At 39.4% G+C, this 18,244-nt stretch overlaps 1 protein-coding gene across 2 annotated transcripts in view; it reads left to right on the forward strand.

Moving 5' to 3' along the window:
- The window catches only part of Nipped-A (Transcription-associated protein Nipped-A), a 158,326-nt gene that overhangs the window by 31,407 nt on the left and 108,675 nt on the right, over positions 1-18,244 (forward strand). For both annotated transcript variants that reach the window (XM_083135277.1, XM_083135279.1), the window contains exons 12-15: positions 5,161-5,376; positions 6,456-6,766; positions 13,863-14,002; positions 15,703-15,869. In XM_083135277.1, coding sequence (XP_082991403.1) covers positions 5,161-5,376; positions 6,456-6,766; positions 13,863-14,002; positions 15,703-15,869 — 834 coding nt within the window. The remainder of the gene's footprint in view (positions 1-5,160; positions 5,377-6,455; positions 6,767-13,862; positions 14,003-15,702; positions 15,870-18,244) is intronic.

The raw sequence follows: 18,244 nt of genomic DNA on the forward strand, positions 1-18,244 counted from the left end.
GGCATGGGTGTTCTTTGCGAGTGTCCCTTCATCAAATTCATCATATCATCCTCATCATCACAGTCAAAAGTGGCAAAAATGCAATGCTAAATAACAAAAATCACATCAAAATTACTTTGACTTTGTTTTATCTGGTCCTACTTGTGCTTTAAATCTCTCTCAAGATAAGAGAGCACTAAGGCAAATTTGGATTCTTCTGCAAGAAATAAATACAATATTTCTCATTTAAAAAATTTCTTTTGATTCCATTTGTGACATTTTCTAGTTTCTCAACTAAAATTTATTACATTATTTTCTAATGGGTATTTGGACCTGTAAGAAGAATGTGAATTTTTCTGTGACCCATAAGATGCTAAAAATAAGATACAGTGAAATCTGTTATACGTTTTATGGGGGACAGAAGGGTAAAAACGTATAACTGAGAAAAACGTATTATTGAAATATACCGGTAAAATTAAGTACACAAAGAAAGAAAAGGAGTACTACATATACACCAAAGTATTGCACTAATCTGTTCTAAATCGTTATTGTAAATTCACAAATTCATGAGAAATAGACATTGAAGGTGGCAGGGGGTGGAAGGGATACAAGCAAGGTTTACTAGCTTAATCCATTCAGCCAATTCCCTGCAAAAAACCATGCTGAACATTAGAACGTTTATCTTGATCTTATGTTTACTGTAACTCTCATTTCGCTCTTTATCGATGACAAAATTTGCCAGAAGACTGTCCCGTATGCCAGCCGACCTCTCCCCCCCCCTCTTCCTTGCTTCCCTATTCATTCACCATGCGACCTTGAACTCCTGCATTACGATCGGGGAACAAGTGAACTATTGCCAAAATGATAGTCATTAAATACTCTTCTCTCTAGCATTTTTACACATTCTAAAAGCGGGACTCTGGTGTCTTTGTTGTGCCTCCCCCCACAAAAACGTATGTGGACAATTGAGAACATAGCTCAATAAATATTTACATTTCTTTGCCTACGTAATCATTCCTAGTAGAAAAGGAGGGGGGGGGGGGCTTACTTGGAGGAAAACATTCCTTTCTTGTTTGCCGGGAGAAAAGTAAGAATAATTTGCCAATCCCGGTTATCCCATGTTGGTTGAGGAACAAGTAAAAAAAAGTGGCTAATCTCCTCTCACAAGAGAGAATTAATCTGCAACTGCTGTACAGGGCCAGTGGCGTGCCCAGGATTTTTGAAAGGAAGTGGTTTATGTATTCTTTTTTTTAGTAGTCAGCCCTAATTTTGCCATCTTTTCCTGCCTACAACATCCATTTTTTAGGGATCCTGGACCAAAGGATTGGAGGGGTATGACCTTGCACTGTGCAGGGCTGTGCAATAATTTCACGAAGCAGCCTTCTTTTTAATGCAGCTATGTGCATACGAAATATTGCTTGTGTGTCCCTTTCAATACAATCATCCTTCCCCCTTTCTTTCTGCAACTTGGTTCAGGAATAAGCAAGCTGCTGACTAAAAAAAATGCTGTAGTCCAGCTTTTCTTGTCTTCAACAAGTGCTTTATCTTTAAAATGTGCAGAACATTATATTCCCCCACCTGTGCGTTGGTGCCAGTCTGTCTGGAGGGAAGCTGCTACCAGCGCCAGTGTTATGTCTAGCTCTTCCAAAGCAGTCCCTTGCCTATATCTCTTCTGACAGCAATTACTCATCCAACATCTCATTTTCATTCTTGTCTTGCCTTCTGATAAACAAAACCTTAACTCTTTATCTTGCAGATAACACAAGATTGATCCTTTTGAACACTAGATTCAGTGGCATGCCCAGGATTTTCGAGGGGTGTGGGTTTTGTATACATTTCTTTTTTGCCTCCCCAATAGTGTGGTTGTAACGTCGTCATCTTGTAATCAAGGCGTTCCGGGTTAGATACCTGGTGGAGACACATAATTGGTTTGGATCCCACTTTAGACTGTAGGTCCAGTCCCGATTAGCCTTCTGTACATAAAGTGGACCTAAAGTGTTTAGTGGATGGAGCCTCGCATACCTGTATTCCCATTGAAGCTGGCACCTTTGCAAGCATGCACTTTTCAAACTTGCCGCTAGTACAAAAAATATTGTAGCTCAAGAACTAATTGTCGTGGAGAGAAGGAAATGGGTTTTGTTTTCTTCTTAAACACATGGCTTTTAGCAGAGGTAAAATTTATACATTGTGCCTCTCAATAATTTGGGTTAACCAAATTTTCGAGGGAAGCATGACAAAAGGCCACTCTATGAGGATATGTAATGCTCGTGCCGCAACTTTGAAAAAGATAAATAAATCAAAACTGAAATCACTGCATTCGGAAATTTTGCATAATTACAGAATTTTGCTTCTAGCGTTGGCCCTGTGGATGCTGGGTGGACCAAATTTTGGGGGAAGCACAACAAAAAACCACTCTATGAGGATATGTAATGCTAGTGTCGCAACTTTGAAAAAGAAATAATAAAACTAAAATCACGGCATTCGGAAATTTTTGCGTAATTAAGAAATTTCGCTTCTAGCGTCAGCCCTATGGATGCTGGATGGATCACATTTTGACAGATGCACAACAAAAGACCACTCTATGGGTATATGTAATGCTCGTGTCGCAACTTTGAAAATAAATAATAATAAAACTGATATCACTGCAATCGGAAATTTTTCATAATTACAGAATTTTGCTTCTAGCTTCGGCCCTATGGATGCTGGATGGACCAAATTTTGAGAGAAGGACAACAAAAGACCACTCTATGAGCATATGTAATGCTCCCACCGCAACTATGAAAAAAGATGGAAATTACGGCGTTCAGAAATTTTGCATAATTACACAAAAATTCGAACTTTGGGATTTTGCCCCCACTTACCCCCTGGACTCAATTGTCGGAAGTTACTTAAAATGTTGCCCTTTGTTCATTCTTACATTCAGAATTTAAATTTTTCAAAAAGATGCAGTGGTTGATCAGGTATAGCCTTTTGTCTTCAATTTATTCCATAGTAACAAAAGGGAAAAAGTGCTTATTTCAAATGGCGCTTGCAGAAAGAAAAAGGCACAGTGTATGATTCGCTGCTTTACTTCAAAACCATTCACATGTTAAAAATAAGTCACTAATACATTTATCTGCGATTTAGTTTTACATAATAAATAGTACTGCAACTTCCCTATCTTCAACAACCGTATTATCTTTAAATATGAAGGTAATAAGACCCAGGAGAACTCACCCGTCCCCCCTGCAGGTTGCTGTTGACTCCCCCTCCCATTCTTCAGCTTGTCTGTAATGTTTGCGACAGGCTGGGAAGTGTGGCACCAGTGACTTGTCTGACAGCTTGAAAGATATCAATCTCCGATCTGCTTCCGGCAGATATGACTTGCTGACGGCAATGCAATTCCAATATTGTACAAGGGTGCATAGTCCCTCCCCTCCCCTTCTCTCCTATACAAGTGAAAAAAAAAAAATTCCAAGTCGAGTCCCATGGTTGCAGCTGATAAGAAAACCTGTGTGAGAATGGGTGGCAGATGTTGTCATCATAGAAATCTTGAACTCCAAAAGCATCATTCTTTCGAGCAAGCACAGTTAGAAACGTATAACTGAAGTCTTTTTCTTGTGGGGACTGAAATCGTTGAACGTATAACTGGAAAAATCGTATAACTGAAATACGAGGGTGGGCTGAAAAGTAATGCCTCCTATTTTCTTGTGACCGTGTAAAGACATTTTGGATTCTGAGCAACCATGCATTGTACTCTTTAGACTTTCCCGCTTCTCCATTCCAAGTTTCAAACTTCTATCACCAGGGGTTGCTGAACTAGAGCAAGGAAAATGGCAGCATGTAACCATACTATGTCGGTTCACCTGAAACTGCGTGTGGTGACCAAGTTTCTAACTGCAGAAAATGTGTCCCCCCAATTAACATTTATCAGAGAATGAAGGCTTTTTATGACAATGGATGTGTAACATCAGTACTGTATGATGTTGGGCTGTTCATGCTCACAATGAAAACCCCTGCCGAGGAACTCTCACCATGTGTGACAAAGAACTTCTTGAGAGTTCCTCAGCAGGGGTGACAAAGAACTTCTTGAGAGTTCCTCAGCAGGGGTTTTCATTGTGAGCATGAACAGCCCAACATCATACAGTACTGATGTTACACATCCATTGCCATAAAATGCCTTCATTCTCTGATAAATGTTAATTGGGGGGACACATTTTCTGCAGTTAGAAACTTGGTCACCACACGCAGTTTCAGGTGAACCGACATAGTATGGTTACATGCTGCCATTTTCCTTGCTCTAGTTCAGCAACCCCTGGTGATAGAAGTTTGAAACTTGGAATGGAGAAGCGGGAAAGTCTAAAGAGTACAATGCATGGTTGCTCAAAATCCAAAATGTCTTTTACACAGTCACAAAAAATAGGAGGCATTACTTTTCAGCCTGCCCTCGTATAATAGTATGCAACTTTATGGGAATTGGCAGGGACTGCCAGAAGAAAAACATACTATCTTGAAACGTATAATTGCAATTTCACTGTATTAAAAAAACATGTGAAGTACCTGTAATGGTCAAAACACCTAAAAAAACACCTTGATGTTTTGACCCAATACACCAAGGGTCTTACTCAGAACAGGAGTTAATATATGACTAGAAGCAGGTAAGGAAAGGGGAAGTGATACAGCAACTGGCCTGCAAGTGATGAAGCGGCAGCCATTGTAGACGTGTGGTGGATGACATCATACTATACTTTGAAAAGTTTGGGAAAAGTTCATTAGCAGACTAAATGTTTAAATGGAATAAATGCTATGCTAATTGCTAAAATCAAAACTACTTTGGTGTTGGAAGTTTGCTGGAGTCTCTTTTCTGACACAGGTACCAGTGGTATCTGGATCAATTTTTAGTACCAGATTCTTCTATGACATTTTGGTATCTTCCAGGGTCACCAAAATGACAGCAGACACTTTTGCATAGTCTTAATTATCCTGAAAATTATTATGCGTAACATTAATTTTGCACCAGTATTCTGTGAAGAAATCGATTATCTGACAGTTTTGTTATTCAGATTATCTCATGTGAAATTACGAATATTTGAACATTGATATTGGTGGGAATCAATAGGAATATCAACTTTGATATCAATTTTGGTCCAAAGTGGTATCAGTTGCATCCTGAAGTTTATGATTTTTTATGTCTTGTTTCAGAATGTCAGCGAAGCAGGTGTTCTCCAGAATAAACAGTTCCAGCCCAAAGAAATCCTTGTATTCATCAGGTTGGTGAAGTGGGCATTGCAGGCACTGGACATTTATACAATCAATATGACCCCCACTGGACAGGTTCCACAGCAGGCAAGGCATCAGTCTATGCCAACTGCTCGGACCAAAGAAGAGAAGGAAGTCCTTGAACATTTTGCTGGAGTTGTAAGTAGATGAATCCTTACTAAAAACGGGGCATCCTTTATAGCACAATGGTTAATGCTGTTGCCTTGTGATCAATGGTTGGTGTGGTTAAAGTCTTATTAGTGCATGTTTCAGCGAAACATTGACAAAAATGTGTGGAAAAAAGTGTTCTTGGTGGGAAGGAGTTTGGTGATGGTGGAACCTTAATCTGGTTGATGCGTGCTGGACACCTTTGTTTGTGTGAGATGTTTTTTTTTCTTTTTAAAGTGGTGGGAAACTTACATAGTCTTTCGATTACCTGAAAGGTGAAAATCCAAGTAAGTGAACTGACCTCTGCAGTGTACTTGCAACCAGTGTTGAAGCATGAGATGTCATTATAATCAGTTGGAGATTTGTTCTGTAAAAAGCCTAAGGAATAACATTTACAAACCTGTTACACTGGAACCTTGATTGTCTATTTTCCAGGGGACCAACTTCAAAAAATTGTTAAATGGAGGAAACTATACAATCGAGGAAAATTTTTTTACAGTTTGCTATGTTGGGTCCACCATCAAGGAGGATTGTATAATGGGGGAAAATGTAAAAATCAAGAATGTAAAAAGGATTTTCAACTGCATTTTGTTATTGTCATTATGAATACAAAAACAGTGTTTGATGTATGTCTAAATATTAAGAACCTTGAAATTCATAGGACAAATAGAGGTGAACATTTTTTTCACCTTTTTTCTCGGCAACTTACATGAAATTATTATACATTTATGAAAGAAGTGATTAAAAACCTCCTTCAAAGTCCATCACAGCAATTGTGTTAAGAACATTTATTAAGGAGGTGATGAGATGGCTATACAAAATCTGAAGTAAATGTTTGCCTTTGGTTAATGTTAACGTGCTAATTTTTATATCCACACCGAACAAAATTTTCATATATTCCTTAAATAAAAGATAACTACATTAACATAACATATTACATTAACAAAATGTAGAACCTAAATCTGGTCATAATATAATAGCCTGCATATTAGAATCTAAATGTCCTGTTCCATCACATTACTAAATGCAAGTTCTCTTAAAATGTTTCCTCCAATTGTTTCTAATTTCAGTTTGGCGTGATGAATCAGCAGACTTTCCAAGAGATCTTCTCCACAACCATAGATTACATGGTGGAAAGAATCTACAATAATTATGCACTGCAGATCCTCTGTAACTCGTTCCTAGCCAATTCAGCCACATCATCCACATTTGCAACAGTATTGGTGGAATATTTGCTTGAGAGGATGGAGGAAATGGGGGAAAATACGGAGCGCAGCAACTTGTACCTGAAGCTTTTTAAGGTTGTGTTTGGGAGCGTGTCATTATTTTCTTCAGAGCATGAACAAATGTTGAAACCTCATCTCCATCAAATTGTTAATAGGTATGTATTGAGGTTCGGGTTTACTTTGCTTCTCACTTCAAATTTCGTATTAATATTACGGATTTAGCTAGATCACCTAACACATCAACTTCCCATTTCACCATGCAGGCCCCAGGTTCGAGTTTGGGCATGGATATTTCTTTGTAAGTGTTTCTTCTTCATTTTCTTATGAATATCACTCATTCTCATGGCTATGATTAGCCAAAAATGCCAGAAAAGCTATGCAGAGTAACAAAAGTATATAGAGTAAGGAAGAGTCGATACTAATTTGAAACTATACCGATGCCAGTGCTAATATCCTTACTGATTCACAACTATTGCGGTGGGATACTCCAAAGTTGTAACAGTTGAAAGTAATTTAGAATATTATTCATTTTAACATGTAAGCACTCCAGTGAAACTACAGTGAAACCCCAATTTTACGTTCCCGCATTATACGTTTTCCCGCTTAATACGTTATCCAGTCAGGCCCCATCAAAAGCCCATGTTAAATAATAGGACGTTCACCTCAATTTTACGTTCGCTCTAACTCCCGTTTCCGAGTTGTGATGATGTCTTAAAATTTGGCAGAAACCTGTTCTGTTGACTACGTGACTTCTCCCCTCCCCCTCCTCCTCCCCCTCCCCCTCCCCCTCCCATCCGTTCCACACCAAAAAGCCATTCCATTCTCTCTAGCCCTCAGGGCACAGCACCTGAACACTTCACCCACCTCCTGCCAGAATTATAACCTCCGCCTACACCAAGCCCTGGTCATCCGCAGATATCCCTCCACCCTGGTCACAAAACAAATATTGCGAGCTGTCTCACACCACCACCACCACCAAGAAACCTGCTGCCACGAACCCACCTGCTCTCATCACCCAATATCATCCCCACCTCAACAAAATCAGACACACACTATACTCTCTTCTTCCCATTCTGCACAGTGATCCTGAGGAGGATGGTGGGCAAAATTGGAGGTTTTTTCTGCCCAGAAGTGTTGCCATCTGAGGTGTCTGGCAAGGGTGTGGATATCGAAGAGGAAACTGAATTGGTTGTGGGGAGCTCCCATCGTTCCACACCAAGAAAGCCATCCCATTCTCCCTGGCCCTCAGAGGTCAACGCCTCAACACCTCCCGACAGAACTATAACCTCCACTTACACCAAGCCTTGACCAACCGTCGATATCCTTCCACCCTGGTTACTAAACAAATATCCCGAGCTGCTTCATACACTCCCACCAAGAAACCTGCCACCAATCCCTCTGCACTAATCACCCCCACCTCAACAAAATCAGACACACAGTACGTTCCCTCCTTCCCATCCTGCACAGTGATCCTGACACCAGAAATATCTTCCACAACAAGCCCAGAGTTGTTTTCAAACGCCCTCCTAATCTCCAAAACATCCTGGTCCACCACAATCCACCTACTCACAATCAAGTCGCCCCTGCCCACAAATGCAACTGCCCAGGGTGCAAAACCTGTCCCATATTTGTCACTTCCCACACCCTCCAGATCCACACTGCCACTGGCAAATTCACCCTCTAGCACAAAGGAACCTGCTACAGCTCTAACCTAATTTATATCCTCACCTGCAACATCTGTGGGTGCTTCTACCTGGGGGAAACATCCACAGCCATGAACTTCCGCATCAACAACCACCGCTCCTCTACCCAAAACCTGGTCTTTGCTGTTGCCATTCACACCAATCACCACAATATTCCTTTTAATGACTGCTTCCAGGTAGCGATTGTCCACTTCTTGCCCTAATTCACCAACACCTCAATACATAGAAGATGGGAGAGGGCCTACATATTGACCATGAATGCAACCACACCCCCAGGCCTGAACAAGGCCACCCAGTAATGCCCCTCATCACCTATCCTCACCCTCACCACCACCTTTCCCCCTCACCACCACCTTTCAACCCCCCCCCCCCCCACCACTCACAGTTTTCGACAAGCCTGGCGAAAGAACCAACTATATATTTTTTGTGGCACTGTCAACACTTCACGAAAATTTGTAGTTTTTCTGCGTCTGGTGAGTGTTTCCTCTCTCCTCTTTCACTTTTTTTTAACCCTTGTGGCCCTCCTTCCTTTTATCCAATTATATATATATATAAATAAACACAGGAATAGGATCAGAAAAGATGCCAGAAGGGTGGATAAATGCAAATGATGAAGGCGACAGTAAACACTTACCACACAAAGAGAAATAGTTCTATATTTTGCGATATATGTCGCATTTTCAATGTAGAAGATAGATAGATCAGCATCACATAGAGTAGAAGTGCAGAATACTGACCGTAGCATCTCTACGGTCAGTGTTGCCAGAAACAGTTGATAGAGAACAAAAAGTACTTTAACCAGTGTTTACTGTAAGGTGGGTGGGTAGTTTCGGGGAGCAGAGAAAAGGGTTACTGGTTGGCTAGGTTGAGTCTGGGGGGTATAGTGGCGTGCATCCCTGCTATATAGGCCCTTTCCCATCGCCTGCGGAAAGATGTGTCAGAGTGGGGGGGTAAAAGATGGATGATGGCAACGCGGAAACAGTTATTGAAGGTGGTGTTATGGCTGTATGGGGCAGGTCTTGCATCTGGGTTTGTATATCAAATTTCCGATATCGCCCATCCCTAACCACTAAAGTATAAATCACCAACCCTGAGACCTTCTGTAAACAAACCGTCCACCGATTCGATGTATCACTCCACGTCAGCTGATTCATGACCGCTGACTACCGCAATCATCTGCTGTTACGCTCATAGTTTGCTGTACCTATTCATTTTATATAAGAGCCAAAATGGATGTCTAACAGAAATGTTGTTGAATTAAAAATTTTCAAATCTTATTTTCTACTGTTTTATAATAACCTGTCCCATGTGTATGTTTACTAACAAAAACGTAGTATGCTAAATTTTCCTTTGTTATCAGTCACAAAGCAGCATATTTAAACTATACTTTATTTCAGTATTTCACTCACACCAAAACATTTCTCAATATTGTTGACGTGCAGAGTATTGTATTCTGGTGGCAAAACGAAAAGATCGCCACTTTTTCAATCAGATTCAAATCAAAGGCAAGCCAAGAAAAATGAAACGTTGATTCTTCCTCTTCACTTTACATTTCATAAGTCACAACAATACCCAAACTGTTGAGACAGAGGGAAAATATGTATTTTTAATTCAATGGAAGGTGTTCACTTACTGCCAAATCTTCATCACAGCTGTATTCGGATTCACTTTCCCTGTCGCTGACTTGGATAACAAATCTTTCAAAATTCAAGCTCAGTTAAATTGTCCACATCCCACAGTTTTCTGTAGTCTTTTTCAATAACGTGTCGAACTGCATCTGCCCAGTTGATAGCTGAAATTTGAGCAATGCCACTCTCAGTCAGTCTCTTCACTTCTTCAAGCTTGAATGTTTTGTTGTTCCTGGCAACATACCCTTTGACTTTAGTCCATATCAATTCAATGGGATTGAGGTTACAGTGGTAAGGGGGCAAGCACAACACAGTGTGCCTTGCTCTCCTTGCCATTTCGTCTATCACGTAACTATCATAGCTCGGCTTCAAGTGGAAAACTTGATCCAAAAGTTCCAACTTTAATTAATCATCTGAAAGTACGACACCTTTGCCACGTAGCCATTCTAAAATATCACCTTTCCTCCAAGCAGTGGTCGGTAATTTTTCGCACGATAGGGAACATTGTCGAGCACAATAACGCTGTCCGCATTAAGTTTAGGGAGGACAGACGAAAACCACTCTTTAAAAACATCACCGTTCATATCATCATGGTAATCGCCAGTCGTCTTGGACACAAAAATAAGTTCCGCACCTTCAACAAAGCCATTTTCACTTCCAATGTGAGTGATAATGAGTCTTTTTTGCCTTTTTCTGATGGTTGTTTAAGTCCAGTTGATAGTCCTTCGATGAAAGCTTGCTTCTTTGAGGTTATAGTGCTATCATGCCACACCTTGCTTACAGTGTGCCCCGCATTCACCCACGTTTCATCCAAGTAATAGATTTTCTTACCTTGGTTTCGTAGTTCCCGAATGGATCGGAGGTATTTTCGCCGCCAAACAACAATATCATCCCTATCGACGAGTGCTGCTTGTCGGTTCCTCTTTCCAAAAACAAACCCAACATCCAATAAGAGGCAGTTTAACGTAGACACACTGAAACTTGGAAGATCTTCATCATTATTAACTTTAGTTAATACCTTTTTCAAAGTAGGCAGTTCTTGGTTTAAAAAGAAAGAATGCACTTTGCACCTTATTGCACTTATTTCGAAATCGTCATACTTATTAAGACGAGACACAACTTTGGGTTTTTTTTGGGGAGAGAGAACTTTCCCAGTCATTTTTCTCTCTCTTTCATAACCCTTAAAACTGCAGACACTGACACACCACTCCACGGGGATACCAACTTAACCTCTTCGGTTACTGGTTTCTCAGGATACCAGTGACAGAACGTTACATAAATATTGAGTAGAATCTGTTTCTCGCCCCTTTTCAAAGGCTGTCCTTGCTGGTGCTTTGAAAAGAAGCTCGGAGAACACGGAGACCTTCCCGCACGCATAGAACTCGCCATGTTGAAAGTGGCACTACTTCCTTGCTGTTCACATGATTATTTTTAGAAAATAACCAATGTTATAAAATATCATTACGTATACAAATCTCCAAGCTCATTGAAAGTTTCAATGCATATTTCTACAAAATGTTCACACTTATCTTGCCTTGCCATGTCACCAAGTTATTATACGAAGTGCACTATATTTGGCGGAACAAAAATCGTTATTAGGATGCTTGTCAAGTTTCCAACCGCAATAAATTTACCAACTTTCTTTGTCTTGTTTTGAACATCATCATCAATATATTTATTGGACTTACAGCATTGCCTATTGCTGCTTATGCCCATTATATATTTTATTTACGTAAGATACAATTTACATAAAATCTACAAACAAATTTCAAATACGCTCCTATCTATATCAAACCTTAGAAATATACATTACCATGTTATATTATTTTGTCTAAAAAAATGCAAGTAAAATGTATTCAATTTGCATGCAAGAAAGAAGCCAAATTTATGGGAAATGATTACTGGTACAAAGAGTTAACCATAAAGGTGAAGCAATAAGTACAAAAGAAAGACCATTGGGTTTAAAGTGATACGTCATTTGCAGCAGCGTATCCCATACTACAAATTGGCCGTTGTTTTACCTTACGTAATGAATCCTGTAACAACGCTGGATTTTCGTGTGGATTATTTTACTTCTATGAGTTTGCAATGCTTTCTGCATGCAGGTGGTTTTGTTTACAGAAGGTCTCAGGGTTGGTGATTTGAACATTTGTCTTGTAATTAGTGAAAAGTGCCACCAAGTATTTCTGCCTGATTTTCTTGCTCCTGTGGAAGTGAGCACCCTTACATGAGACAACTTAACCAATTAACATAAATGAGTAAAGACTTTTCCTCTGCCATCTAAAATTATGCAGTTGCTCTTCAACCTGAATACGTGCGTTCAACGAACAATGCATACTGCAAGTGAAAAAAAAGATGCCCATCTTCCCCAACATGAGCTCATTCCTCAGGCACTGTGCAGAGAATTGCAGTAATTGAAGGATTCAGCCCCTCTCTAATTTTTTAATGCCCCGCATCGGAAATCTATGTCTGAAGCATTGACATGACAACATTGGAGAACTTCAAGCATTGATCCTTCTCCCCTCCTTCCTTTCTTCCTGCAACTTGGCCGGGAATAAGCACACTTCTGATAAGAGTTGTTCAGCGCCGCTCAACCACCTGTTTGTCTCCCCCTTCCCCTCCCTTCCATTACAAACCAGTGTGAGGGGTGTCTGCAAGCAGCGGGCAGCTGGCAACCTGCGCCAAATGTTTCGTCTCCTGGCTCCAGAGCTGTGACTCATCCAAAGGGAAGAAAAACTATTGTTTTGAATCTCCTCTCGAATGTTGTTTTGTTTTGACGATTATGAAACACGAGTACCTGACACAAGGCGAGGAGTTAGAAAAAGAAAATCAATTTTTTTTTTGTTCTGCCTTCTGATAAACATCTTGAACACACAGAGCAGTGCAGGAAGGAAATGCACATGATGCTAAGAATAATATAATCGCCGGTTTTCTTCGGAACCATTCACGTGCTGAAAATAAATCACGCAATATTAAACGTTGACAGGAAGACTAAAAAAAAGAAAAAAAACTATTGGTGGAAGGGGTGTTTGCCCTCCGCAAGACTTCTAAATCCAATAATAAATCGTCAATTAACATGGATGTAAAGATGGCAAAATGAGGGCTGACTACTATAAAAAGTATACGTAACCCCATTCCTACTTTTGAAAATCCTGCGTACGTCACTGATAATTTATTGCGACGTCTAAAAATGCGTAAGTTTGACAAAGCTTGCTTTGTTCACTTCATGCTGTTGGGCTGATCGGGGCTGGATACATAAGCAGCTCAAAGTGGAATCTTAACCATTCTGCCTGTCTTCAGGACACTTTGATTACAGTATATAAAGATGCTTGGCATCCAGCTATAAATCATCACCCCCCCCCCCCTCCAATTACCCAAAACTTCTAAAAATAGCAAGAAATTGACAGTTTACAGAGTGAACGGAGATCTCACACGATCAGATGCATAAACTGAACCTTATAGGCGGCAGTTAGAAGCAGTCATCCACCATCCCTACCCTCGAAAGTTGTCCCGCCAATCCGTCATTGATTTGAACAGCACATCTTGCTTTTGACCTCAGAACTTGATTCTCATACTTCCTTCCTGTTTGATACAATATACCCCCATAAAAAGTCGATTGTGTAGTAATTTCTTACTGACACTTGAGTTTCAACCCTCCCTTAATCTTTCCCGCTTTTTACGTTTTTTATTTACGGACCCCTGAAAAACGTAAAATCGGGGTTTGACTGTATACCATTGCTTTAAAATATTCATAATTTTACATGAGATGATCATTTAATAGTTTATTTTTCTTCAAAATGTTGTAAAAAATAATGAAAAATTATGCATTTTACTTAATTTCCAGGATGTTGAGACTTTGTGGAAAAATATTTTCAATAGGAACCTGAAACATGTGTTGATAACTGTTTCCTATTTTATAGGTCTATGGAATTAGCCATGAGTGCCACAGAACCCTACAATTATTTTTTGCTTCTACGAGCCTTATTCAGATCAATTGGAGGTGGCAGTCATGACTTATTATATCAAGAATTTTTACCATTGTTACCAAATCTTTTGCAAGGTAAGTGTAGTTCGTTATCTCATTTAATGCATTTCATTCCTGGATAACAATCGTTTTCTGCTGGAAAAATTTGTGAGGTCTTTCCTCCAAAATTTATTGAAAACATGGTAAACATGATTACAAATTCTTGCATATTGGTAATTCTAAAAATTTAAAATATATTAGAATATAGAACAGGAAAATGTAATTCATTCCAAGTTTTTTTTTATTGTGCGAACTTTTGAACGTAACTCACATTTAAAATCATGAACTCTTAAGATATTTATTTTATTCTATTGTATCTTGCAATGTAATATAGCATATTAAATGAAACTTTTCATGTAAAAGAGATATATTTTTTTACTTTTTACAAAACATTAGTTGTAATTACTGCATTTCTGAGCTCCTCAGTCTGTTGGTAGTACCCAAATTTTATGTTTCTGTTATATAATGTGAAGTATGTTTGCCACTTCAGTCAAAACATAGTATTAACTAATAGAGTGGAACTCTTGTTTTATGTTCTGCATTTTGCAATCTTCAATAATGACCCTATACAATAACATGTTAGGAAACACTGCTCCTATCAAACAAAACTAATCATGTTCTGTTGTAGAGTTTTCCTTTATTTTTGAGGATGTCAAGGCACAACATCATGACTTCACTTGTAACAGATTTGATATATTGTGCCACGCAAACGAATTGTCAGTGTGCTGTCAGACTATGTGTAGTTAATTGTCAAGCTGTAGCTATTAATTAATCTGCATGACATGGAAACATATTGACCTGGTATCGATACCACTGCAGGGTGTTTAAAAAAAGAGCATGTATTTGTGTTCTAAAGTGTACCGGGAGCAAGTCTTCCAACAAGGCAGAGCCACTCCAGACATCGGTAATGGTAATCCAGCACTCATTAAGGAACTCTTTCTGTATGAGGTCATTGCCAGTGGATCTGCCTTTCCTTATCCTGCCAGAAACCCGGACCTCATGTTGTGTGATGCTTTTCTGTGGGACATGACAAAGAACAGTGTTTCAACCCAGTACCACATACCCTTCATGAACTGCATGCAAGGATTGAGTCTGTGATAACTACTGTATCTCCAGATCAGTGTTTTGCCATGGTTGAATGCATCATTGACCTCATGGAGGACTTCCGGCATTCTACGAGAGGCCACACCAGTTCGTTGCACAACTCATCAACGTGCGCATCTAAGTGGGACTTTTAATGTGTTTGTGAGTCAAGCCCTGTGTTCACACGGCCTTTTAGATCAGTCTTTTAACGTGTTTGTGTGATTTTTTTTCCTTTTTATTCCATTCTACCCAGCCTCATCATAAATTCCTAAGTCCTTGTCATATCTGACACGGCTAAGGTGTAGTTACGTTGGCCTAGTTTGATAACCTGATGAAGGGATCAGTGGAATCCTGAAACGTTGTTTTCGTTAAAATCAATACTCACTATCGTAAGTACCTTTAAGTATCTACATTTTATTGTATACTAACTCATGGAGTACATGGTGAATAATGGCAGATGCCATGTGGAGCATGTAGTTGTGTAAGAACGAGCAGAATAAAGCTTGAATTTGTTACCTTTTTTTAAAGACATGCTGTAGTCAGTACTGATGCTGATGTATCGATATTGAAACTCACGTAAAGTGTACACCTGCTTGAGAAACTATTCACATTTTTTTCCCCCTGTGCTAAAACTACATGTTCTTATTTTGCAGGTTTAAACAGTCTTCAAAGTGGACTCCATAAGCAACTCATGAAAGATCTTTTTGTAGAACTGTGCTTGACTGTACCTGTAAGGTTGAGTTCCCTTTTACCCTATCTTCCAATGCTAATGGACCCATTAGTGTCTGCATTGAATGGATCTCAAACACTGATTAGTCAGGTTTGTTAATTTTTATCCATTTCTCTAAATAATAATGTTCAGTCTTAAAGTGATTCAAATTTTCTTCAGTTATTCAGACAATTGGAGCTGTGGTGGTCTGGTCGATAGGGCATCTACTGCCATGCGGGAGACCGGGTTTTGATTCGGGTGAGTGATCTAAGTTGGAATTTTTCAATCCTTGGTCCCTGCATAAAACGGCTCTGGAATTCACTCAGCCTCGATGAAATGGGTACCTGGGGGGTAAAGGTGGATGGAGCATGGTGCTAATTAATCACTTCCAAAAAGGCCAAGGTCGATAGAATGTGTGGGCCCCTACCCCCATATCCCCCTATGTATGCCTCATGGCATGGTGCAAAGTGCACAGAGAACTTTACCTTTATTAAGACAATGGTGTGGCATTGCTGCTCAGAAATAATGCAGCATCCTAACCATTTCTTTGAAGTATAAGTTCAATATTGCTTAACTATTTTATTCCTAACATCATTGTTACTACTGTGCTGAGCAATGTAAGTGGGTCCTCCCCAATGGTGCAGTGGTAGTGTTGTCGCCCTGTAATCAAGAAGTCCCAGGTTCGATACCTGGTAGATGCACAAGTGGTTCGGATCCCACTTTAAACTATGAGTCCAGTCCAGATTAGCCTTACTGTGCATAAAGTGAACTTAAAACACCAACTCAACTAAGCAATGTAAGTACAACATTCAAAACAATACTGTGTTTCCCATTTTTTAGATACTGTAGTTTTTGTTATATTATTTTTCTTCCACTTCTGATTTTCCCAATTTTTTGTAAATTTGAGGTATTTTCGGCTGTATGTATATCACATACACATTTGTTTTAACTTCCTCAAATATTTTCAGCGGGCAATGGAATAAAGCTATATACAACTTGACTGTTTTGAGGAACATTCTAACCAGCACATAATCGGAGATCTGTATTCAAATCCCAAACTGCGCTTGGGCATTCCTTTCCAAGTGTGCCTTCATCGTTTTCGTCTAATCGTCATTCCTTCTGTTGGTGCTTTAATAAATATAATACCGGTAACAGCCTGTTTGTGCTTTAATAATTATAATTAGGGCTGAGCCGATACCACTTTGAACCGATACCCTCACCAATACCAATACTTGTATAATTCCAATTTAAAATAACAAAGGCTAGTTATAACATATGTGTGTGTGTCTTTAGCATTGTTACATTTTGTAGGTATGTATTTTTGACAAGGGGCGATGAATAAATTAACCCAGCAAACGATGCTCTCTTGCAACAATGCATCACAACCTTACAGATTTTTTATAGATCAGTGACAATCTATCATATGTTTCAAATATGAGAAAAATATATATTATGAGAAGCTAAGCACGAGGTGATCGTGCCCCCTCCACCCACCACCAATGTTGAAAAATGAGATCATGCCTCTTCAACCTCCTTTAAACTAAGGGATCACGCAAGAATAATTGGTGATTTACCAGCCCTGGACGCGACGTCTAAGAAACTAACAGTTAAACTGTAATGTAAACCCTACCTCATCTCTTTTTTGTCCTTTAACAAAGAGAATAATAAATAATAAACGAAATGTAAGGAGAGAATGATAACTTGCCAGTCTCTTGCTTATATATCAGGTGATTGATTTCAGTACAGTGATACTTGACTTTGCTTTCGACATATATACTTTCTGCAAATGATTTCTAAAAAAGTATTAATGCTTAGTACTATCTGTTCACGTGGAAGGAAATCCCAAACCCACCACTGCACTTTCCAGAAAGTAAGTGACTTCAACTATCGTGCAAATAAAATTATTCCCTTGCCACGTTCCCTGTGCTGAAACATGTCTGTGGAAACCCAGTTATGCAGGTTGGGACAACAAAAGTCTAAAGTTGGAAAGGATAAGGAGGATTAGCCCAGGTATTTGAATTTCCAAGAATATGCTATGTACTATGAGACAAGTTCACCACTCACATGGGCGATGACTGTTTTGACTGCGGGAGTTCTCTAAAAAAGAGAAATGTCCACAATACACTAGGTGCCTCATGGCTACCGGAACCGCATTGGGATTATTGAGACACGAGACCGCATCTGTAGGAACAAAGTCTGGTAGACTTTGAAGGAACTCCTATGGGGATAATTTCACGCTACCCTTGATTTGCAAGATACTTGACCGCGAGTCTTATCTGCGTATGGATCTTTGTCACGTACTTGCTGCTCACGGAACTTGAATCCATGTTCAGTTAACAAATGCGCAAATACTTATTTTTCTTCAAAGCCAAATGTAAGTTGGAAAAGATGAACAGACCTTTGAAAAGAAACAAATGTTGGTTTTGGCCACGTTTCTAGCGACTCAAACATAATGGTATCGGTGAAAAAAATTCAACCAATACTTA

Source organism: Lepisma saccharinum, chromosome 14 (genome assembly GCF_977018435.1).
Source record: "Lepisma saccharinum chromosome 14, izLepSacc3.1, whole genome shotgun sequence".
Taxonomy (NCBI): Eukaryota; Metazoa; Arthropoda; class Insecta; order Zygentoma; family Lepismatidae; genus Lepisma; species Lepisma saccharinum.